General features: G+C 42.3%; 1 protein-coding gene across 3 annotated transcripts in view; it reads left to right on the forward strand.

The window, feature by feature from the left end:
* TAF1B (TATA-box binding protein associated factor, RNA polymerase I subunit B) overlaps nt 1-25,977 on the forward strand; it is a 1,822,186-nt gene that overhangs the window by 474,252 nt on the left and 1,321,957 nt on the right. For all 3 annotated transcript variants that reach the window (XM_044079209.1, XM_044079201.1, XM_044079215.1), the window contains one exon: nt 1,748-1,925. In XM_044079209.1, the coding sequence (XP_043935144.1) occupies nt 1,748-1,925 (178 nt within the window). The remainder of the gene's footprint in view (nt 1-1,747; nt 1,926-25,977) is intronic.

Below are 25,977 nucleotides of genomic sequence, written 5' to 3' on the forward strand. Positions count from 1 at the left end.
TACTTATACGAGCAAGTGCAGGGTTTTAGAATGAAAATAGAGTGCTTATTTTGAGATTTAGAGCAGTTCTAAGGGAAAAAGTGAAGAGTAGACTTTGTGGAGCCAGTTTAAGCGACGCTGCTCTGTGCGCAAGACCGCACAAAAAGAGAGTTGCAGGGTTTTAAGAGAGAGAGAGATCAAGAAGTTTGGAATTGACCCAAAATGGCCAATAAATCTACAATTTCTAGGTAGTAACCACTCCTACAGAGACAGGCATGCTGCTCAGTGTTAACCACTGCCACTGGTGAACACAGAGACTTTCCTTTATCTCAAGCAAGCACTGGCCTCCAAGAAACTTACAAACAGTTCAGAACAGCAACTCTGTAACTGAACTTTCTTTTAAATTAGAGAAAGTGGGAAAATAGCAAGATTTTTTTGTTTTTAAGGATAGCAGAGACACACAAGTAGCAAACTAGTCAGAACAGTGCAATAAATGACCCCAACATGTGTTTGCTAGGTTAGAGGCAGGAAAAATGCAATTTAAGAAAAAACAATTTTAAATTAAGTGCAACACAAAAAATGCAGTAAACAGGCTCTAGGTATGTTCTAAATACTGTTTCTAACCCAGATATCAACTTTTGCAATCATGAAAATGCAGAAAAGTAGGCCGCAATGCAGTTTTTCTAAGAAATAAATCACAAGAAAATACTTAAAATCTCAAAAGTGGCTCCTTTCTTCTCTCAGTGTTTTCTCCTCTTGGTAGGTGCTTCAGCAACAACTATCAAGCCTGGAAAGACCTGTGTCACTGTGGTGAAATGAACCACTCAAGCCTTCCACGGCTTTTTTAGATTGAAGGATAAGGCATAATTTGATGTTATCTTAGTCATGCCTGTTTGTAACATACATTCTACAGAAAGAACTGAATCACGTTGGCCATCTTCTGTTTAAATGTGCTTCAGACGAATGTCCTGGACAAGAAGAGGAGTTCATTTTCACACTGGACATGTCTGAAAGCTCATGAAGTTGGACTGGAAGGACAGACATCCTCCTACTATGAATCCAGAAACTGCTCTCACCTTGCCTTAAGGTGTAATCTCCAGACTGTGGAAAAATGACACTGTCTGAGTAAATGGAGGCTTAATGATCAGCAGACGTCGAGGCAAAAGTAACTGATAAAAAAAAAAACAATGATAATTTTACATATGCATGAACAGTGCCACTTCTGCTTTAAAACGCAGCAGTGATAAAAAAAAAATACAACCATTTATTTTTGAGAGGTGAAGGCAAGTGTCATGAAGGAGCTGAGTAGGTTTTTTTCTTTGTAGTACTGACTAGAACCTCTTGTGACAGTTTCAAAATTTTCATTCTGCACAGTAATTATTGCCGCAAAAATAATTCCCCAGAATTCTTTGACGAAAAAAGCATGCATTAACTTCACCTGTGTATAAACTCTCATTGATGCATTTGAACTTTTTATTGAGCTTCTGTAATGTATTTTGTTATTAAATATAAGTTATTTTAGATGTGTATAACTTTTATTAGTACAATCCATTGTATTCCTTTATATGCAATGCATTTTATTGCTCAGTATTTTATCTGTTAATGTATGGAAATTGATGTCTTGTAAGAAACAATAAATCTTTGTAGCATGATAAAAATTTAGTTCAGGCTTTGTAAAAACTCATTATTATAATTATAGTTAGATGCACAACTTTGAATTGTGTAACTTTATACACCAGATTAAAGTGAAACTTGTGACTTTTCCCAGGAAGACATTTCTGATGACAATACATACCTGTCTGAGAATGACTGTCAGCCATCAAGTTCAGGCTGGAGTGACATGCCTTCTTGCTTCCAGAGTGAAGGTGAATATGAAACGGTTTATTCTGATACCAGTTTATGCAGCAATTGGAGCACTCAGACCACCAACCGATCTGTGGTATCAGGTATGCATAAATATTCTCTTTTGAGTGGCATGTAGTTAATATGCACACTACTGGGGGAAAATGTATGGACTAATCCATGTTTTTAAGGTGTTCCTTTTATTAAAGTGTATTGGAGCATAACTAGATTCATCAGAAAGCAAAGGTAGTGATAACCAATAAGCTTGAAGACTGTGAAACAGTATAACCTGTGGTAAAAGAACATTAGGGAATACTGACTGCCCTGGTTTGTAGAGCTATGCCATTCTCCTGCTGAATAGTTTGATTCTGTGCTTTGAGAACAGTACTCAAAAGGTTATTGAAAACTAACATTGACAGAGTGGTAGAGGTGTGCTTTTGCATACCTGTGCATATCATTTTTAATGGAATAAAATTATTTTCTCTGCACTGAGTAGTTTTTAAAACCTTTACTAAGTTGCAAAGGTATATGATCATGCATGCTTTTACCTTTTTGTTCAGATATTTTGCTTCAGTTGTAGTACTCTTTTAGTAATGCCAAGTAAAAAAAAAAAAGAAGTGTAGATATGGGGATCTTCTACAAATGTTAAGTAGTTTATATATATATATATATATATATATATATATATATATATATATATATATATATATATATACTGACCCCTTGAAGCCTCGTCCACTTACTATTTCTACACCCCATCTGTCCTGGACAGAACAACACCATCTAACTATACCTATCCATGTGTGAGCAGTAACCTATACATGAGTGAATGTACGTATGTCTGTGTGCATATGTATGCATGAGTGTGTGTGTGTGTGTGTGTGTATGTATGTATATATATATATATATATATATATATATATATATATATATATATATATATATATATACTCTTGCATGTATACATGGAAAACGTAAACGCTCTACCAGGTTCTTATCTATTCTCATTGTATATTCTGTACACTTGTATTTTTAACCAAAAGAGGGAATATCCTCTTATTGTATACTAATAGCTGTAAAGTCTACCATCTGTATGCTACTTCTCTGTAATGTATCTCTCGTAAATTTTTCTTCTGTCTGTAAACTTATGGAGGTTTTCTCCCTAGGACTCCACTGAAAACAGACACTTGTCCAGTCAGACTATCCTGGCAAACAAATGTTAAATAAATAAATATATATATAATATATATATGTTTCTTGTGTTTTAGCCTTGCGTTCAGAAGGGAGCAGGATAGTAAATAATTCAGACTTTTTCTTAATTTCAGATTTTATTTATATAAGTAGATTGTACACAAGAGCCCATTTTAGGTATGACTTTGTTTTATAACAAAGGAAAGATAAGAGTAATACAGTATGGTCTCAAAGTATATTCTGTTAGACTGACCATTTTTCTGTTCCCTAGAGATTTCCTGTCTAGCCTGTATAGGTAGTCAATTGCAGAGTTTCTTTTTTTCAACATGAAAGTGTAGTGGCGAACCAGACATACTAGTAGTTAGAGCTAAGAAATGTCATACTGAAACTAAATTATTGCTGCAGGTAGAGGAGATTTTACAGCAGCTTGAACTTGAGATGTTCTTCGTGTTTCACTGTTGCAGTCATTACATTTGGGTAATCTGCTGGCAGGTTGCCCTCAGTCGGCCTGATTAACAAAGTCTTGGGTCCTGCTTCAGTTGCTGTACCTTCGTCCATGACTTCAGGGGTATAAAACATGCAGCCGACTTCATTACATCAGTCTTTTTTGCTGTGCGGTGCCCGAAGCAGAAGTAGTTCGCAAGTGCCAGTCGACTGACTCCTGAAATTTTCGTTTTCGAGTTTCAGAACCAAAGTCTTCAACGTAAAGCTAAGTACCCCATTGGGGAAACTTTTTCTTGCTCCTTACCGATGTCAGTAAAAGTTAATAATTGCAATAGTTGTGGAAAGCACATACCTCATAAAGATTTTCGTTTGTACTGTATTCTTTGCCTAGGCCCTGACCACGACGTACCTTGCTGTTGGTTTTGTGCTTTATTTAATCAGCGCACTATCCTTCGTCGGTACATTTTTGCCTCTAAATATTTTGGTTCTCGGTTTAATTATCTAGAAATGTCGTCAGTTAGCCATCCGACTACTGGGATTCTGAAAAAACGTAAAGATAAAGTCAGAGACAGGCCGCCGAGGTCCAAAACTGCCGGCGACGCTTCTTCTTAGCAAGTCGCCAGTTCGCCAGTACTCAGTGAGGCGCTTTTGCAGCCCCTGATACCCGCTACATCTGATTTGCAGGCCTCTACTGAGACCCATTCGGAGTCCAGTACGCCGCGAGATGCTTCACCTATGGAACCCACGGGATGTCTCTACCTTGGATGGGTCCGGAGCTACTGTGCAGGCATCAGCTTCTGATGGTGTATTCAGGCCTACAGACTTGCATGTTAAATTGACACTGCCTTCATTACTAAGGCCTAAATCTCGATCTGTGTCTAAAAAACTGACACCCAGGCCACATGTTTAGGCCCCTATGCCTAAAAAACAAATGATCAAAATGGCTGAAGATCTTATTACTCTAATCAGGGGTAGTCAAACCCCCCCCCAAGAAGCCTAGGGCTGAGCTTGATTATGAATCTTCTGATCAGGATTCTGTTTCTTCTGACTCTTCTAATTACCTGGATTTGTCCATGCCTACTTATGAGGATTCTAATGCAGAGGATTCCATTCCCTCTGCTTCCCCTCCTGAGGATTTTTCTTTTGTGGAAACTTTACATACTTTAAGGGAGCATTTCCACTGGGACAGTCAGTAATTTTCTGATTCAAAAAAGAGGCTTAGGGATTTCCTCCTTCTGCCTCAGCATAGGCCTTTGGCTATACCTGCTGTACTAGACATGGTTGATGATGTGTTCTCTGAATCCAGTTTGGCCCCTGATTCCCTGCCCTCTGGCTCCTAGTAAACCTGACAGATACTACAGGGTTCCTGAGTCCCACAAGTTCCTTTTCCAAAATCCTGTTGCAGATCCAGAAACCATTTCTCAGGGGCCCAAGGGCATTAAGGCTTCTACTGCTAAAAATCCTACCCCTTCTTATAGAGACTCCAGGGCGCTGGATAGATGGGGTAAAAAGGTTAATAGTTCTGCAACCTTGGCAATAAGAGCTTTAAACTGCCGATTTCATATGTTAAAATATCAACCGTATATTTTTGGACTGCTTAAACAGTAAATGATGTTGATTCCTGACTGTGTGGAAAATAAAGATTTACAGGATTTAATGCATTCTGCTGAACAATTTGGAAAACATATTTTGCAATGTGGTTTTGATTCTTTAGAGGCCTCCTGCAGGGGTGATGTTACTGGGTCTGTGCTTAGAAGGCATGCTTGGCTTAAGGAGCAATCTTTGCCTGATCATGTTAAAGCTAAATTGTTGGATGCTCCTTTAAATCAGGGCCGCCCGTTTGGCAATAAGGCTGAAGAAGTTCTAAAAAAGACGGAAGATAAAGCTAAATCTATGCAAACTGTTAAAGATTTCTTACAAGTGCAACCTCCAAGATTTAGTAGGCATTGGCCTACTAAGAATTGGTCTTTTCCAGCCCCTTCAAGATCCTCTCAAGCCAAACCCAGACACAGCAAAAACCCCAGATTTCAGTCCCAGGGGACTCTCAGAACTAAGGGAGCCTCCACTTCCAAATCTGGAAATTTAAGACACCCCTATGGTAAACGGTCTAAATGACTTCCTTTTAAAATTACCAAGCACAACTGCCCCTTTGGGGGGAAAGATTGCTTTTCATGCAAAGAACTTGGAACTCATAACCAAGGACAAATGGGTTTTAAATATAGTGTTCCAGGGATACAGATTTCATTTTCACACTTTGCCAACACCAAACGGATGGCCAGACATGCCCCCAAATCAGTGGACAAGAGGCTCAATAACAAGTACTTTCCCTCTTGAACATGGGAGCTGTTCAACCGGTACCAGAAGAGGAAAAGGGACAATGTTTCTATTCCAGGCTTTTTCTGGTACCCAGAAAAGACAAATCATGGCGTCCAGTCCTGGACTTTTCTCCTCTAAACACCTTTCTGGAGATTCCAAAATTCAAGATGCTGACTCTTCAGTTACTTCCAATGCTAAGCAAATATGCCTGGTTGGCAGCTGTAGATTTAAAAGAAGCATACCTGCACATCCCAATCAGGGAATCTTGCAGAAGATACCTACGTTTCAAAGCAGGCTACTTGCATAATCAGTTCTCTGCACTGCCCTTTGGCTTGTCTGCTGCGCCCAGGGTATTCACAAAGTTCCTGGCTCCAGTTATTGCATTTTGCAGGCAAAGAAATATTTGGGTTACATTTGCACTACAGTGGTACCTAAAAAGCCTATGGAGTCAGCATTGTCACAGCCTGGAAACAATGATTCTTATCATACCTTGCCTACACCTGGAGTTCCTATGGTGAGCAGAGGCGTGTCACCAAAACAAGAGACTGCCATTCACACTACCCCCTGCCGCTCAAACCCTAACTAAAGATGCATCAGGCTATGCATGGGGGGGCTCACCTGGCAGGGAAGTGCATTCAGGACAAATGGAACCCAAATCAAATGCACCTACATATCAATCAAAAAGAAATGTTAGCTGTACAGAATGCTCTGACAGCCTTCAAGGACTACATTCATCCAGGACAATTAATGGTAAAGACGGACAACACCACAGTTATGTGGTGCATAAACAAGCGGGGGGGGGGGTACACATTCCTACCCCCACTGCAGACTAGCCGTGGCATTGTGGAACACAGCCTTGAGCTACCAGGTGCACCTACAAGCTAAATTCCTGCCAGGAAAATTGAATACACTGGCAGACGGACTAACCAGAGGCGAGAAGACCTAGTACTAGAAAATCTTATGCTGACAAATGGAAAATATTCTGTGCCTGGAACCAATCTTTACGGATGAGCACAGCAGCACCCAATTTACCTCAGATTTTGCAATACTTAACTGAGATGCTTCACAAGGGCCTGCCTTTTCCTCTATTAAAATCCACGCCTCAGCTATTTCAGCTCACTATAACAGAGGACCAGCCCTCTTCTCTCATCCTCTGCTCAAGCAGTATCTCAGTGGGGCAAAGAACTTGAGACCACCCAGGAGAGCTCCTACCCCTGTCTGGGACCTTAACTTTGTTTTGGAGAAGCTCACTCTACCTCCTTTCAAACCAGCTGCTACTGCAGACTTAAAATTTCTTTCTTTCTTGGAAAACAGCCTTCCTTTTAGCAATCACTTCAGCTAGAAGGATATCTGAATTACAGGCCCTTATGGCAGTGGAGCCTTTCATCATCTTTCATGCTGACAGGGCATCTCTTGGGACCAATCCATCCTTCATGCCCAAGGTGGTTTCCAGTGTGGCTCTTAATCAGTCCATTCATTTGCCAACCTTCTTTCCCAATCCACAGAACAAAGGGGAATGGATTCTGCATTCATTGGATGTGCACAGACAACTAAGATTCTACTTGGACAGGGCTAAATCTCAAAGAAAATCTGAACAATTGCTGGTAGCATTTGCTGCAGGGGCAAAGAGGAAGGCTATTTCAAAACAAACCATTTCTAAATCGATAAGCCATTACATTCATTTCTGCTGTAAGCACCATGGAAAACCTATCCCCCATGGGATCAGATCTCATTCCACCAGGGCTGCATCTACTTCTGCAGCCTTTCTCAGAGGTGTTCCTACCAGGGATATTCTAGAAGCTGCTACCTGGAGTTCTGTACATACTTTAACCAAGCATGATCATTTACCAATTTTCTCTAATCCAGAGCTGGCTTTGCCACTGCTGTCTTGCAGGGCCGTATAGCTGGCCCTAATGCTGTATAAACTCCTCCTCCCAACCATAGCTTTGGGAATCAGCCCAAATGTAATGACTGTAACAGTGAATACACTCTAACATCTACATTTATGGTAAGTGTACACAACTGTACGTTCTTTGCCTACTGAGGAATTTCTTGTGACGCATAAATTCTTCAAGCTAAATACCGTGAATTTATACTAATGCATGAAAAAACTTATACAGGGACTTTTAACTTCTCAATATTTAGCTCATTCACTAATAAATATTGGAAGGAAAAGTACCTCCTTTATCTACATTATGGAGACCTGAAAATCAGTAGAGTAAAGGAAACACTGGTACAAAGTGAAATGCAGCCAAATTCCTACCTTCAGGTTAGAAAGGGAAATTGTGTGATTGTGTGTGAATATATATATATTGTGTGTGTGTCTTTGAAAACAAAAAAAAAATATATATATATATATATATATATAAATATATATATATATATATATATATATATATATATATATATATATATATATATATATATATATATATATAAAATGTGTGTGCATGTGTGTATGTATATATATATATATATATATTTGTTGTATCTTTCAGCTTTTCCCGGTAGGGGTCGCCACAGCGGAGCTTCGGTCCGCTAATGATTGGCAGTAGATTTTACGTACCGTGTTGCCAGCCCTGATGCACAACCTTCAATGAAGGCACGCCCATTCACGCATGTCTCCACACAGAAGACGCTTTAGCTGAGAATCGAACAGGACAGTGTCTTACTGTGAGGTGACAACGTGTATATATATATATATATATATATATATATATATATTTGTATATATATATACATATATATATATTATACATATATATATATATATATATTTATATATATATATATATATTTATATATATATACATATATATATATATATATATATATATTTATATATATACACACACACACACACACACACACTTTGTGTGCATAAGACACAAGAAAGTTTGCAGCCTGAACACGAATTTCTAAATTTAGTAGCTAAATTAAGAGCCTTTGTGATTCATGTGGAAGAGAAAGTGTTGTATAGAAGAACTCAAGTTGCTTGTACAAAACAGATGCATCAAAGTTCAGTGAAGACTCTCAACCAAAATTGTCCCAACCTCAAAGGTTGCAAGAAAGACTGAGAATTGTAAAAGGATCTGCAGTTAGTGGTTCCTTCATATGATTCTCCATGTAAGTTACAGATCACAAAAAAATCTGCCCCTAATGAAGACTGAATGCCTAGAGAGTAAAGCCCTACAAAGTACTCCAGCTGTGGAAGACCTTTGAAGAAACCAGCCAGATGTATGAGCAGTTAGTTAACCATGAAACTAAAGATTGAAAAGTTGTATGAATTATAACGATATTTCGCTGTGTATAAAAATATCTTGTTTTGATGTAAAGGCTAGTGACATGATTAGCTTAAAGATAATTTTGAAGTGATCAGTTTAAGTAGTACATGCCATCTCAGAGTGAATACATAAAATAATTACATTTTATTGGTTAAAAAAAATGAGAATGCTCCCTGATAAGGTGTATCTGAAGAGAGGAACATGGCCTGAGTGTCCTGTTTCCCCTTTGTTATCTGCATTATATTATACTTAAATTGGCAAAGAATATAAGGGACTCAGAAATTAAAGGATATAATCGGTATGGTAATCAAGAAAAGATGGCTTTATTTGCAGACCATATTATTTTGCACCTGATGAGACCAGAAAATGACATTTCAGAGTTTTGGAACATTCTGAGACAGTTTCACATTTTTTTGGATATACAATTAATGAAGGGAAAAAAAGACAGACTCGGCAATAGTCACATTTATGGGGACACCATAAAATGTAATATTTAGGAGTATGGGTTAAAAAAGATTATTTTATGGCAGCTAAGGATATGTGGGAAGAGGTTAAAGAAATATAATACAAAACTGAGAAACTGGAAGCACTTGTTTATGGATATGAATAGCAAGATACAAGCTGGGAAATGTTTTTAGTCCCTTCAGTTGTATGTCTATAGATAGGCCAGGTATATTTCTTTTATCAACCAGAGGAGAAATTGTGGACAGAAATTAATAAAGAGTTGAAGGATTTTGTCTGGGAGGGGAAGAGGGCAATTGTCAAGTGGGACAAGATCTTTCAAGGTAGTTTAGGATTACCTAATTTGAAAGGATATTTTAGACCTACACAGTTAAGGCTCATCTACATAAAACAAGAAAAAAGCTGTAATTCGAAGTGGGGATGGATGATGATGAAATGGTGGGGAGGGGATTCAAGAATTAAGAATAGAGTGGGATTTTGGATGCAGATCCTTAAGGAGAATAATAATGGCCGTACAGATTATTATATCCATAAGAGTAGCAGAAAGTATTCCGAGAACTAAGCCAACACGAAAATGGCAAAAGGAGATTCTGCCTGTAGGGATGACTACAATTAAGAGGTACAGAGACTAGGCAAGTGGGGACTGGAATTTACTGGAGAAAACTGGCAAAGGTACCAAGGTGTATTGGGAGCAAATAACTAGAGAGGGGAAGGTAATAGAATGGGAAGTGGCCAACAAAACATTTGGACGAACAAGCTAGATGCTGCCTTTCCTATGAGGGATGGATATATAGAGTATAGGCAAAGAGAACGGGGAAAGGGGAATCCTAATGAAAGATCTGCTCTAGTAGAGTTTTTAGTTGAGTCTAGAAAGAAGCTGCTGTTAAAAAGGGATAATTAGAGGATATAAAATACTGCACGGTAACTATAGGAATCATTCTGAGGAGGTTAGAAAAGATAGAAAAGAGATTTGATATGCACTTCACAAGGAGACCGTGGAAGGACATACATATAGCTCCTAAATATGCAACAAATTGTAGATGATTTAGAATTTTTGCTTGCAAAGTATTTGCTTAGGCATTTTGTACTCAAGTTGACAAATGTTGGAGGTGTGATATGGAAGAAAGAGGTAACTGGGAACATATGTTTTGGAAGTGTATCGAGTTCTGTGACTTTATAAATTCCCTACAGAGAACTCTGTCAGAAATATTAGGTGAGCAAATGGATGTAACTAAGGAAATGTTTTGAGCTGGGAAAGAGGATCTGAATTGCCAGACATAGTAAGGCCTTGTTAAGTTTAATTTTGGCTGCATTACTTAAACATGTAAGCCAACTGTATTTGAAGTAGTGAATATTGTAACCGAGATAAAAGAACTGGAAGTGAGATCTTTAGAAGAGAGTAGAAGCAAATTGAATAGAAAAAAAAAACAGACAAAATGGAAATTGTGGGAACAATGCATGCAGAATAATGTTTTGGAGGATGAGTAAGGTTTAAGGGAAGGCAAAAAAATGAGCAATTTATGTTCGTAGGTTCATAGGTAGGTACTAGGCTATCGGCCCAAGGGCCTAAGTAAGCCTAGCCAACAAGGCTTACGCCACCCAAGAAAGTTAATTTCCTGTGCCCCTGTTGAGCAGAGCCACAGAAGTGATCCCCGGGTTGCATTTCCTATTTCCCATCCACTCATCAAGATTTTTCTTGAAGAGTGCTAATGAGGAACTTTGCTTGACATAAATGAGTAGCTTGTTCCAGAGTATAGGAAGTCTCTGGGGCAGGAATCCATCCCTCCAGCATGTCCTGTTTATTGTGGTGACAAGGTTTAGGTCCATAGAGCATGTAGCTCAGAAGGACTGTGATTTCTTTAGGTGTGGCATGCCCAACAGTTCTGGGTTTATCATAGCTTTATATGTTAGGCAGAGATATCCTCAGAGTAGGCGATATGCTACAGAGTAAAGCTGGAGTTTTTTGAGATGGTCAGTGTAGGGCATATGTTTGAGGCCAGTAATCCTGTTTGTGAGGTACTTCTGTGGTCTTTCCAGCTGCTGCAGATGTTTTGTGAAGTGCATTCCAAAGGGGCATTGTACTATATAATGGGTCTAATGAGTGCCGAGTAGAGGGGAACAATGACCTCTTTTTTCCTGGATGAGAACCCTTTTGTGATGAGGTGTGCCACAGAGAAGGATTTCCTGACTGCTGTGGTGATGTGATTATCAAAAGAGAGACTACTGTCCACCTGGGTCCCAAGGTCTCTTACCACACATTCAGCATTAAGTAGACTGCCATTTATGTGGTAGTTCATGAGTACAGAGTTTTTACCAAAGGGGATGACAATACCCTTTTTGGCATTGAGCTTGAGGCCATACCTCTGACACCAGGCATCTGTCTCAGTGAGGCCCTCCTGTAGGATGGCCCACATCATTTGGGGACTCGACTATGGCTCCTAGTTTGCAGTCATCTGCGAACTTTGTTAGCCAGAGGCCTTCTGTGTTAGCCTGTACTTCAAAGAAGTAGATACCAAACAGGAGAGGTCCCAGGACTGAACCCTGTGGTACTCCACTTGTCACTGGTTTGAAGTCAGATTTGGAGTCTGCAACTTTTGTAGTGTGGGTTTTGTCAGTTGGCAACCCATCTTGTGACGTAGGGATTTTTACCTAGTTTAGTGAGTTTAGCTATAATTCCAGAATGGGGGATGATGTCGAAAGCCTTGGTGAGGTCAAGATAGGCTGTGTGAACCACCTTAACCTCATCTATGGCTTTGGTGACTGCCTCAAAGAAGTCGATATCAGATTGGTGATAATTTCAGAAAAGAATTGATGTGATGTATAATGTTTGTAACCGTGAACATGCTAACATGTTTTTTTATGCAAATGTAAGTTTGCCTGCATCTTAAGTGTTAATTTAGTAAAGGTGTTAAAAAAAGGTGAGAAAGTAGTAAGCTGGTAATCAATCCATGTTTGTTTGGAACATTCTTAGAGAAATTCAGAGGTAATGGTTCCCTTTCCATTTTGTTTGTGACATCTAGGTGTGGGGGCTTTTTATGTCACTTTCCTCACTTATCTAGAGGAAAATATTTTTTTATTCAGGCATGTCGTAAGGGTCATCTCCCAGTGTTCTCTCCTGTCTATCTGATGAATCTGGGCATCTTGGGGCAATGCAGAAATTGCCTCATGTACACAGACAACCCTCTCCTCCTACCACCCAACACTACAACCTGTGAGAGATGCACTTATCTAGCCAAACTGGAGGTAAAGCTCTCTCCAATCAAGACTGAACCTGACAGTCAAGAGGAGAAGGTAAACACTTGCACCACACCACACTCATCACATAGTCTCACTAAATCTACACCACCAAAATCCACACATAGAAACACAAAAACATTCGCGGAGGCTCTCAATAATAATTTGCTCAAGCAACGGAGACCTCCAAAGCAGAAGTGCAAGCAACGTCCAACCCCCAGCACAACCCAAATGACACACAGCCCGCAGACTCAGTGTGCCACTCAACCACAGCCAATAAGGCAAAACAACATACCCAACACACTAGTCATAGGTGACTCTATAGTCAGGCACACTGATGTCCCACTTACCAGGCTGAACAAGGAGAAGGTTACTGTCAGCTGCCTGTCGGGTGCCAGGATCCGCCACATAACCCACGCACTCAGGTCACTCCACAACAAGTACAAATATGACTCTTTCATTGTCCATGTTGGTATGAACGACCTGAGACATACCTCCCTGGACTACATGAAAAGAGACATGGAAGAGCTCTCCGATCTTGTAGCCCAGGCAGGTATGACCGTAGCCCTGAGTAGCATTCTGCCATCACCCAGAATGATGCCGCAGTACAAGGAAAAAATGATTGACTTCAACAATTGGCTAAGCTTCTGGTGCCATTCTAAAGGGATCCAGTATCTGCCTGGGATGACATGGTCGACAGACCACAATGCTTTGCCAGAGATGGCCTGCACCTGTCACCCCTGGGGTTCCGGATACTGGCTAAGGTTCTTGCCGACCGTATAGTGCCTTTTTTAGGCAAGGTTCAAATGACAAATTCACCACCGTAACAGGAACAGGCAAGCAAAAACTGAGGGTGATGCTACTCAATGCTAGAAGTCTAAATCCCAAAATGCACTCACTCAAGGCACTCCTTAAAATGGAGAACATCCATATCTGTGCAGTGACTGAGACCTGGTTCAAGGCTCCAGAGAGCACCCCTGCACTACCAGGTTATAACTCATACCACACTTTTCAGCCATGTAACCTGGACCTGAACACCAAAGGTGGAGGTGTGTCCATATTCATTAAGGATATCCACACCTCCAAGCTAGTTGCTCAGCATAATGCATCAAAGGTTATCCAAGTGCAACTAACTCTAGGCAAAACTGCAATCCAAATTGTAGCTTGCTACAGGTCACCCACCATGCCCCAGGATTCCCACTCCTCTTTTTCTCATGTACTGGAAAATATTAGGGTTCAACCAAGCACCCTAATAATGGGCGATTTCAACTACTCCACCATTAACTGGGAAAACTACTCCTGTACCAACTACTTTGCTCAACGCTTTCTGGAATTCATGAACTCCAATGCCCTGGATCAACTTATCCACACCCCCACCAGGGGCAACAATATCCTAGATCTAGTCATTACCAACATTAGTGACCGGTGTTCCACATCTGAAGTCAATGCCTCATTGGTCTGATCCGACCATAAGTTAATTACCGTAGATATCTACATCCTGTCCCCACCCCCCATTAAGGAAACCATGGTAAAAAATTTCTCCAAAGCCAACTTCATGCTTCTTAAGACAGAAGTGGTGAACTTCATGACACCCATGCAGATGGACAATACAGTTATGACTACTGAATCTTACACAATTGCACTTTATAAGCACTTACATGAGTGCATGGATCGTGCTATCTCAGACAGAACCAAGACGCTATCCTCCAAAAAAAGGAAGCCAATCTGATGGTCCCCTGCCATAAACAAACTGTACAACAGAAGGAAGAAACTGTTGCAAAAGAGAGTAAAATCCCATGAGTGGAGGAGCTCCCTGGTCAGCCTCGGTAAGAAGCTGCAATCCCTGATAAAATCCTCCAAAGCTAGTTATGAAAACAGAATTGCCACTGATTCTAAAGACAACCACAAAGCATTCTATAGCTATGTCAAGAATCTCAATGGCAACACTCAGATCTGCTCTGAGTTACAGCACAATGGCACTAAATATACAGACCCAACTGATATTGCCAACATCCTGGCAAATAGGTTCAGTGCTAACTTTACCCCCCCTCTCACCCCCTAAAGAGCTAATCTCTATACCGGAAGAATCCAAAGTTCCTGTAATCATGGCTGCACAGGTAAAAATCACACTTTCCAAAGCCAAGAACACAGCATCCATGGGACCAGATAACATTCCAGGCTGGGTTCTACACGAACTACAGCACGAACTGGCACCCCACCTAAGTACCATGTTCAATCATAGCCTCACTTCAGGCTTTGTACCTGCTGAATGACGCATAGTGACAGTTATCCCACTCCACAAGGGGGGAGCCACCACAGACCCCAGGAGCTACCACCCCATTAGCCTTATGAGTCTGGTCTGCAAGGCCATAGAACGTAACATCATGGAACTTATAAACAAAGACATTAGCAATCTCCAAAGTCTAGACCTCACCCAGTTCGGGTTTGTAAAAGACAGATCATGTCTCCTAAACCTGATAGACTTCTTTGAAGCAGTCACCAAAGCCGTAGACAAGGGTAAGGTGGTTCACACAGCCTATCTAGATCTTGCCAAGGCTTTCGACACCATCCCCCACTCTGGAATTATAGATAAACTCACTAAACTAGGTATAAATCCCTATGTCACAAGATGGGTTGCCAACTGGCTCACCGACAAAACCCACACTACAAAAGTTGCAGACTCCAAATCTGACTTCAAACCAGTGACAAGTTGAGTACTACAGGGTTCAGTCCTGGGTCCTCTCCTGTGTGGTATCTACTTCTCTGAAGTACAGGCTAACACAGAAGGTCTTTGACTAACGAAGTTCGCAGATGACTGCAAACTAGGAGCCATAATCGGAACTCCTAACGATGTGGACATCCTACAAAAGGGCCTCACTGAGACAGATGCCTGGTGTCAAAGCCATGGCCTCAAGTTCAGTGCCAAAAAGTGTATTGTCATTCCCCTTGGTAAAAACTCTGTACCCATGAACTACAACATAGGCGGTAGTATACTTAACACCTAAAGTGTGATAAGAGACCTTGGGACACAGGTGGACAGTAGTCTCTCCTTTGATAATCACATCGCCACAGTAGTCAGGAAATCCATTTACATGGCACACCTCATCACAAAAGGTTTCTCATCCAGTAAAAAAGAGGTAATTGTTCCCCTCTACTCATCACTCATTAGACCCATTATAAAGTACAACGCCCCTTTTGGTATGTACCTCACAAGACATCTATAACAACTGGAAAGGCCGTAGATGTACCTCACAAAGAGGGTTACCGGCCTCAAACAGATGCCATTCGCAGACTGTCTCAAAATACACCAGTTTTACTCCGTCGCATATTGCCTACTCAGAGGTGATCTCTGCCTAACATACAAAGCTATGTCAAACCCAGAGCTGTTGGACATGCTCCACTTAAAGAAATCCCAATCCCTTCAAGCTACACGCTCTAGGGACCTAAACCTGGTCACCACAATAAACAGAGCATGCCGGAGGGATAGAGTCCTGTCCCAGAGACTTCCCATACTCTGGAATAAACTATCTATGTATATCAAACAAAGCTCCTCATTAGCTCTCTTCAAGAAAAATCTTGATGATTGGATGGGAAATAGGAAATTCACCCCCAGGATCACCTCTGTGGCTCTGCTCGACAGTGGCACAGGAAAATCATTTCCTTGGGTGGCAAAAGCCACGGTACCTTTTTGGCTGGGCTTGTATAGGCCCCACGGCCAATAGCCTAGTACCTACCTATGAAGGTGAAAGCTGCATAGACCTGGAGCTCCTTTGTCTACTTGTGGGATTTTTATTTATTTTTATTTTATTTTACACTTTGCTTACCAGGATAGTCCATTGGGCCGAGGAGAACCCATTTTTAATGGAGTCCTGGGGAGTAAAGCTCCATAAAGACATTATACAGTGAAAACAAATCATATGTAATTGCATAATATGGTAATATAGTTGAAGAACATAGTATTAAAAATTACAATGTACAGTAGAAATTCAAAAAATATTTAAGAAAAACATTAGCAAATATTTACAAATGCAGTTGTTCATACAATGGTGCTATAACTGTAGGGGCAGAAGAGATTCACAGGGAATCGTATAAGAGTTGTAGTAGGGTAAGAGGGAGAAGGAAGAGTTTAAGGTAGAAGTAAGAAAAAAGGGAATCATAGGAAGAAGTAGAGTAAAGCATTAGGAGGTGGAGAGAAAGGTGCACTAGGAGGGATGTTAGCTTGGTCTGAGGTTTAAGAAGGGAGGGAGGGGAGAGTGAGAGAACAGGGTGTAATGCAGAAGGGGTTATGTGGGGTGAAAGCAGGTACATTGCCAGAGGGATATGAGATGAGAGTGATGCAAGGTCTTAAAGATAAGGTGGTTTTGCGTCGTACAAATGTGAGGTGGCAGTCGTTCCAAAGGCGTGCTAGAGAGAATGATAGTAAATGTTTACCTAGTAGATGGGCGGGCTTGTGGAATTCAGTCAGATTCTGGTTATTGGGTCTTAGAAGTCTATCAGGTAGATGCATTTTGAGAGAGAAGGCAAGGGAGGTGCAGAGAGAGGGGTTGAAGATGAGTTTGTAGGCATGGGTGAGTTGAATGTAGGAAAGATGATTCGGCAGGTCTAGCCAGTTTAGTTTGAGAAGGGAGTTACAATGGTGGGTGGTGGATTTGTAGCCTGTAGCAAACTTGGCAATTTTGTTGTAGCAGGAAGAAAGTTTAGTCTTTAGAGAAGACTGTAGGTTAGTAAGAAGTGGGGCACTGTAGAGGAGGGAAGGAATGAGGTAAGTGGTAGACAGAAGAAGCTTTGTAGGGGAGGGAGGAAGTAGTTGTGGCAGTAGAGCATACCAAGTTTCTGGTGTGTTTTCTTGATGTTTGTTTGAAGATGGGTATGAGAGTTGACCTGCTCGTCAATGAGGACACCTAGAAGTTTGGCATGGGATTCTACCTCAAGAGAGGTATTACTTTGACTGGCAATGTGAATGAGTTTTTGTCTATGGTGGTGTTTCTAGAAGGAGTAAATATAAGTTTAGATGTGAAGTTGTTCAATCTCGCCTTCATTCTTACTGATGGGTTGGGAGCCAATCCTCTGCTCCGAGTCGGCAAATTTGCAAAGCTCGAGATCTCTAACAGCTCGAGGCCAAAGCCCTATCCCACAGTGCACCACTACATTCCCCAGATCTAGTTTGCCGCCGCAACTGATCATGCGTTTCTTTACAGCTCAGGCGATTGGAGAGGTAAGTCTAACATTTTGTGCAAAAATTTTCAGAATAATTATATTTTTTCTTGTTAGTGTTTGTATAGGCTTGTAGTTAGGACAGTTTATCCATTTTTGGATTTTATATCTTTTTTGACCTAATATCTCTGTAGTTGGGCATTCGCCCCTGTTTTTTTTTTGTGTTTAGCCATTTGGCTTATTTGCCCTATCCTTAGCCGAGTTAGGTTTTTGCAGTTTCTGCAAATTTTGGTTAGCCGGTTAGGCTCTTAGCCGTTTGTTGGCTGTTTTCCGTTATTTACCTTAGCCTGTTAGGCTTATTCTTTGTTTACAACAGACTTTAGGAAGCTACAGTAAGCTGCTTTTTAGTACTTGTAGCCGGTTAGGCTCAGTTTCATTTACTGACAGGGTATTGTTGTTTTCTTTGCTGACTTCTGTATTCTTGTCGCTATGTCTGAGAAGGCAAAGTCAGGGTTTAAAAGATGCCCTAAATGTAATCAGAAGATGTCGATAACTGATGGCCACTCTATGTGTCTGTATTACTTGGGTGAGGTCCATTTACAGGAGGTTTGCTCCATTTGTCATGGGTTCAGCTCTAGAGTTTTGGCTAATAGGAAACGTAAGCTAGTGGAGAGTGGATTAATTGTCTGCTTTCCAATCAGACTTTGATTCTGCTCCAGGACAACCAAAACCTTCTTCTCCAGCCTCTTCCACTAGTTAGGGTCCAAAGAGCTCTTCGGTTCTGAAATCTTCTAAGAAAGCTCCTGTCTTGGCTCCATTGTCATTGGAACCGACCGTACAGGTAGTTGGTAGGAGCTGGTCCCCAGTCTTGGAACTGGTATCTCTTACCTTGAGATCCTCAATTCTGGGTTCACCGGCTCTGTTGGTGGTTTCCTCTTGGGTTTACAGACTCTCTGATCCAGACATGGATCGAGTGGTACAGTGACTTTTACAGGATCCAGCACTAGCTAAAATTCTGTCTGCTTCGACTCAAGCAGCTTCGGAACCAACAAAGTCCTCTCGTGTTTCTGCTCTTCCTCCGACTCGAATCAAAACATCGGAGCCGGAGGAGGCTATTCATTCATTTGTGGAACTGTCAGTACCGACACTCATTTCTGACCTGTCGGTACCGACAACCCTGATATCCTCTACTCCAGCGGCAAAATTTGGGAGCTGACACTCTCCTGTCTATTCCGGGGGGTTGAACCAATATGTCTGTTCCGACTCTTCCCCTTTGGGCTCTGACATGGATGAGTTTGGCTCTTACCTCAGGCTCGGAGCAGACGGTGCTGGTGCGGGAGAAGTTTTCGGTGTCTTTGGACCCGGGTGCTTTCTCGCATCAGAGCTGTGGGGCCTTCGATGCCATGAGGAAGGCTTTGTCCCCCCTGGACTGCCACAACCTGTGATATGGCCACCTCCTCCCGAAAGGCGCCTGAATCTTCTCCGCTACCACCGATTTACTCTAAGCGTAGGGACCCAGAGCCTCAGGACACCCCTTTGGGGGAACCCTGCTCTTCCAAGACCTCCCCAGAAATTCCCACTGAGGAGGTCCCTTGGAAGAGATTATGTAAGAGGAGACATTTGGATTCCCCCCAGGAATCCATCACGTCGGACACTGATTTGGAGGAATCTGAAAAATCCCCAAGGTCCCCCCTTTGAGGATATCTCCTTCGGGGATATCCTTGAGATCCTTAAGCAGAGGGGTGACTGGCAGACCCTTACCCTACCGTTGGTGAATCGGTGCTCTTGAAAGCTTTCGAGTCTAGACCCTGCACCCCTTGGGTGTCTCCGCCCTTCGATGAGTTGATGGATCTTTTGTATCGAAGGGCATGGGAGTTACCAAATTCTATGGAGCCTGTTCCTAGGAGGCCCAACAAATACATTTCAGCGCCTCAGGATAAGTCCTTCTTACCCAAACCCATACCTGTTGATGCCATGGTGGTGGCGGCAGCCACTAAGAAAAAGATGTCAGAGACTTCTACGTCTGTCCATCCTCCAAATAGAGAGCCTAGGATCATGGACAGATACGGGAAGCACATTTTCAATTCTACATTTGCCCTTCGGTCATTGAACTATCTAACCCATTTCACAAGGCTTCAGAGAGATCTCCTGAAGGAGCTTGGAGATGCTTTCCAGGGTGCAATAGCCGATTCAGCGGCGGACAAAGTGATGTCTCAGCTTGATACCCTCAATTCCATTGTAAACTCTTCCATGCTCCTAGTGTCTTATGCAGCTGATGGAATGAGTAGGGCAGCGGGTACAGGAATTGCTTTGCAAAGACATTCCTGGATGCGCTTATGTTCTTTGTGGATCTTTTCATGTCATCATTTGTGAATGCCCCCTTCGGTGGTTTTTCCTTGTTTGGACCAAAAGTTAGAGACCCTCACCAGATGTGAGCAAGACAGTAAGACTTTATCTGCCGTAAGAGTCTGTTTTTCTACCCCTACTAGACCTTATCCCAAAAGTCAACGGGGAGGGAAAATGTGGTTCCGTAAGACCCAAGGAGCCTTTCTGAACTCGCAAGGTGAAGCCTCCTCCATGGACAGAGGGGGGAGGCAATGGTGGAAGACGATGCTCACGTGGCAGAGGGGGTCCGCAGAACCAGGGTGACAGGGATCAGTTCCTTGGGAAGCCCTCCTGAAAGGAGGCCCAACTGTCCTGCTCTGGAGGCAATAGGGGGACTTTTGTCGTTGTACCTAGGCGCCTGGCTAAAAATCTCAAAAGACTGATGGGTACAAAACGTTATATCCAGAGGATATTCCATCCCGTTTCTCTCACAACCCAGACCAACAAAAGGAATCCCAGACATTCCACCCAGTCTACAAGATGTGACATCCATAGAGGTCCAAAAACTATTGCAAAAAAGTCATCCAGCCAGTCCCAGCAGACCAGCAAGGATCCGGAACTTAAGATTCATTTTGGTACCAAAGAAGACAGGTAACTGGAAATCTATTTTGGACATCAGCAGACTCAACAAATATGTGGTAAAGATGAAGTTCCGGATGGTCATGCTTCAGTCCATACTCCCATTCTTAGGGAGGGACAATTGGATGTGCCCTCTAGATCCCCAAGATGTGTACTACCATATCAAAATGGCCAGGCCATCTAGGGATCATCTGCGCTTCAGGCTGGGAGCCAGTCACTTCCAGTTTCGGGCCCTGCCGTTTGGTCTCAGTACAGCCCCCAGAGTGTTCACCAAATGTATGCCAGTGGTCATGGCTCACTTGAGACATTTAGGAATCCGGGTGTTTCCTTACTTGGACGACTGTCTCTTTACCGCTCCCACCAGGCATCAACGTATTCGGGCAGGGGACACTGCCTTAGATCTATGCTTCCAACTGGGTATTACGATAAATTCAGAAAAGTCTGCTTTATTGCCATCACAGCGTACAGTCTTTATAGGAGCAGCCTTAGACAAGGTCAGCATGTTCCTGAAGCTCTCTACAGAAAGAGTGATTACCCTTTGACAACAAATTGTGGATCTCCTGTCAAGACAAAAAGCACCAGCATCGCAGATTCTCAAGTTGCTCGGCACTATGGCAGCAGCAATTATTGCAATACCCCTTGCGAGATCTCACATGCGCATTCTTCAGTGGCTGCTATTCACACAGTGGACATTTTAGGACTTCCCAATGAATCAGCCAGTTCTTATTACCAACTCTTGCAAGGACGATCTTCGGTGGTGTCTAATGTCCAAGACTGTAACTATGGGATGTCCATTTGTCCTCCCGGCTCCAGTTGCAACAGTAACCACGGACACCTCCCTGATCGGGTGGGGGGACATTATTAGGGACGGACAGCCCAAGGTACATGGCAGGCTCACGAGGCTCATTTGCACATAAACGTCCTGGAGATGAGAGCGGTTCTTTTAGCGGTGCAGTCCTTTCAAGAGACTCTTCCCCTAGGCATGATTGCGATCCAGTCAGACAACCTGTCCGTAGTCTGGTACATAAACAAACAAGGAGAAACCAAATCTTACTCCCTATTTCGAGAGACGCTAAGATTATGGAGATGGGCAGAGTCCACCCAGTGCTTTCTGATAGCAATGCACATCCCGGGGAAATCCAACGTGATAGTGGACAGACTCAGCAGAGCTATTCTGTTGGCTTACGAGTGGTCTCTCAAGAACAAAACAACGAAAATGATTTTCTGCAGATGGGGCCAGTCTTTTTGCAACCTTTTTGCCATCTCCACAAACACCACGTGCAGCAACTACTTTGCTCTTATCCCTCAACAGGGACAACCCCCGAGGGACGCACTCGTCCACGATTGGCGCCCAGGACTCCTTTATGCTTTCCCTCCATTTCCCATGATTCCCAAAGTCTTACAGAAAGCCAGTTTTCTGGGCAGGACACTTATCTTGATAGCCCCATATTGGCCTCATCAAATTTGGTTCCCCTTCTTGAAGCCTCATCTACCGGAGGATCCTGGACCCAGTGCCGGATCTGTTGACCCACTCGTCAGGAGCTCCTTCACCCTTCTCTCCAGTCCATCAGGCTGACAGCTTGGCTCCTCCAATTCCCAGAATAGCCAGGTTCCAGAATTTATCAGAAGAGGCTCAACATATTCTCTTGTCGTCACACAAATCTTCAACCAGGAAACTTTATCTAAGTAAGTGGAAAAGGTTTTCCTTCTGGGTACAGCAAAATAACATTGACCTTTTCCTGGCGTCCATTTCGGATATTTTGGAATTTCTAACAAAACTGTTTAATGAAGGAGCTGCAGCAGCAACCATTCGAGTCCAACTGGCTGCTATTTCTGATTTTCATATAGGTGCATCTGAAAATGGTATGTCTAATAAGTTGGCTAAGGCTTTTTTGAAAGGTACAATGCACTTAAAACCACCGATCAGATCTCCTACTACTCCGTGGAACTTAAATCTAGTCTTGTCCAAGATTATTCTCTTGCCCTTTGAACTTGCTTCCTCTTGTGAGCCGAAATATCTTTCTTGGAAGACCATTTTCTTGGTGACCATTACATCAGCATGCAGAATTTCGGAGTTGCAAGCCCTTTCTATTGAGCAGCCGTACTTAATATTTCACAAAGATAGGGTTTCCCTCAGAACGAATCCGTCATTCTTACCAAAAGTGTGTTCAGAATTCACACTTAATCAGATGATTGAATTACCTGTTTTCTTTCCCAATCACTCAGATCAGTTGGAATGTATGCTTCATAAACTTGACTTCCATAAACAACTTCACTTCTATTTGGACAGGACAAAAGACCATCGAAGGACTGATCAGCTGTTTGTCTCCTTCTCGGATTCTAAAAAAGGTGCACCGGTCTCCAAATCTACCTTGTCTAAATGGCTCTCTGATTGTATATCCTTTATTTACCGTGAGGCGGGTATTGCATTACATGACAAAGTCAAGGCTCATTCTATAAGAGCGGTTTCTACTTCTGTAGCCTTCTTTACCAGGTTACCTACTGATTCAATTTGTGCAGCTGCCACCTGGTCATATCCACATACCTTTATATCTCACTACAAAGTGGACAAGGCCTCTAGGGACAGAGCGTTATTTGCGTCTGCTGTCCTTAAGCAGGTACTTCCGTGAGCCACCCAAGATTGTGGTGCTGGGGAAGCTACCCATCAGTAAGAATGAAGGCAAGATTGAACAACTTCACATAAAGAAGTTATGTACTTATCCATAACGTTCCATGTGAGTTGTTCTTCTCGCCTTCATTATTACAACCCCCACACCTGCCCCCATCCAATGTCTGGAAGTTCGAGAGGTTCTATCTTGGTTTTAGTTCTCCTGAGGAGTTTCCTCTCACAGTGGTCTGTTTGATTTCCTTGAAATCTGGGGTAGGTTTTACGCTAGTTGGCAGCAAACAAGATCTGGGGAATGTAGTGGTGCATTGTGGGATAGGGCTTTGGCCTCGAGCTGTTAGAGACCTCGAGCTTTGCAATTTGGCCGACTCTGAGCTGAGGATCGGCTCCGAACCCATCAGTAATAATGAAGGCGAGAAGAACAACTCACATGGAACGTTATGGTAAGTACATAACTACTTTTTTTTTTTTTAAGCATTTAGCGCCAGGTGATTTGCTAACATCCAGTGTTCAGTGGAAGTGAAGACCTCTTGGGTTAATTTTAAGAGTGTGGAGATAGAGGTGGCAGAACAGATGATTGTAGAGTTGGATAAACTTTGCATTTGGGATAGTGTGGTGAAAGTCATTTATGAAAATATTGAATAGCAGTGGACCTAATATGGAACCCTGTGGTACACCTGTAGGGGTATTAAGGAAGGAGGAAATAGCTTTTTTCCATTTGACTGCTTTTTGCCTATTGGAGAGGTAACTAGTGAACCAGTTGATGGATGACAAGGATAGATTAAAATTAGAGAGTTTAGATAGAAGAAGGTTATGAGAGAGAGTGTCAGAAACCTTTGATAAGTCGATGAGGAGAGTAGACACTAGGCAGCCAGAGTCATGTGCTTTGTTGATGGTTTCAGGAAAGGAGAGGAGAGCAGTTGTGCTATGGCCAGGTCTTAAATCCATGTTGTGTGGGGGTAAGCAGGTGATTATCTGTGAGGTAGGTAAGAGTTGTAGGTGAATGCATTTTTCAAGAATTTTTGAAATGGGGGATAAGATTGCGATGTGTCGAAAATTGGGAATATTGTTACCCCCTTTATGAAGGGGAATAATAAAGGCTTTCTCCCAGAGTTGGGGTACATAGCCTTCTTGCACTGACCGATTTATTAGACTGGAGACAGGGAAAGTGATGGCTTCAGCAGCTATTTTTAGATAGTAGGAAGGATGGTTGTCAGGGGCATTGGAGCATGGTTTCAGGTTCCAGGGGGAGGGCACCTCTTTCAAGGCTGGTCTGTGCCACTTGATTTCATGAGCTTAGACTGAGTCTGAGAGCATCCTGTCTAAGCACCTTTGTCATTCCCCCTATGGGACAGCCTTTGCTGTTGCTTTTAAGCAGACCTGGAGGCACCTCATTGTGTTGCTATCCTTCAGGAGCTGTGATGACTGGTATTGGCCTTCAGTATTATATTAGTGAAAATGTCCTCTCGTAAAGGCTGTCTTCTGAATGTTTGCTGGTGTGAGTTTTACTGTTCTTTACTGTTCTGCAAGCCTGCATCAAATGTATATGTAACTGGCAGGCAGGATGGCCTGTGGTGGAACAGGACAGGAAGGAATTTAATGTTCACTACAGTGATATAATTACGTATTTATAGAGTTGAAGATGGATTTCTGCACCATCTGATCTGGCTTCACAGCTTTTGCAGATATCCATCGGAAGCAGATTTCCTTCTCCACCGGAGACTTGACTCCGAGTTGTAGCTTAAAAGGAGGAGCCACTTGCACTATTACTCTGGTACCTTTTTGCTGCAAAAAGCTGTTGGTCATCTGCCAGTACTGTTTTGTTGATCCCTTGCAGGTGACGTCCGGAAAACAAGTATCCAGTATAAGAAAGCATTATTTGGCTTTTAACACTTGATTGCATTACTGATTGTTGTTACCTATTTTTGTAATTTAACGTTATATTGTCTTGGAGAGGAATATCCAAATTTTCCAAAACCCTTAGCAGCCCCAGAAAAAGTATCCTATCAAGTGTGTGTGTGTGTGTGTGTTTGTGAGTGCTCGCACCCACACTCATGTGCACAGAAAGCAAATTCTGCTGAAAGATTTTTGTTGATGTGACTTTTCTCCACATCTCCAATCCCTTTTCCTCTACTGGACTTGCATAGTTTTTCTGTCCTGCTTTTAATCATTTGGCCAATTCATGCTGTCTGGAGGAAGGGTAGGTCCTATGATCCATTTATTTCTGCAACGAAACCTGATCAGCCCTTTTGATTCTCTTCTGACAAAGATGATTGGGAGTGGGCCAACTTCAAGTTCAGTGCAGTGCCCTGCTCTCTCCATGGAGCTCCAGATCTTCACAGTGCTGCCCACCTTAGGCTAGCATTCATGCTTGCACACAGATGCTGTTCCCATGCTGCTGCTGTGTGATGCATCCAGTGCTGTTGCATGTGTGCAGTGGGATTGTGCTGTTTGGATGCAAGACCAAGTACTCTTGCTGTC

Source organism: Protopterus annectens, chromosome 1.part1, assembly GCF_019279795.1.
Source record: "Protopterus annectens isolate FY-2018-M chromosome 1.part1, PAN1.0, whole genome shotgun sequence".
Lineage (NCBI taxonomy): Eukaryota > Metazoa > Chordata > Ceratodontiformes > Protopteridae > Protopterus > Protopterus annectens.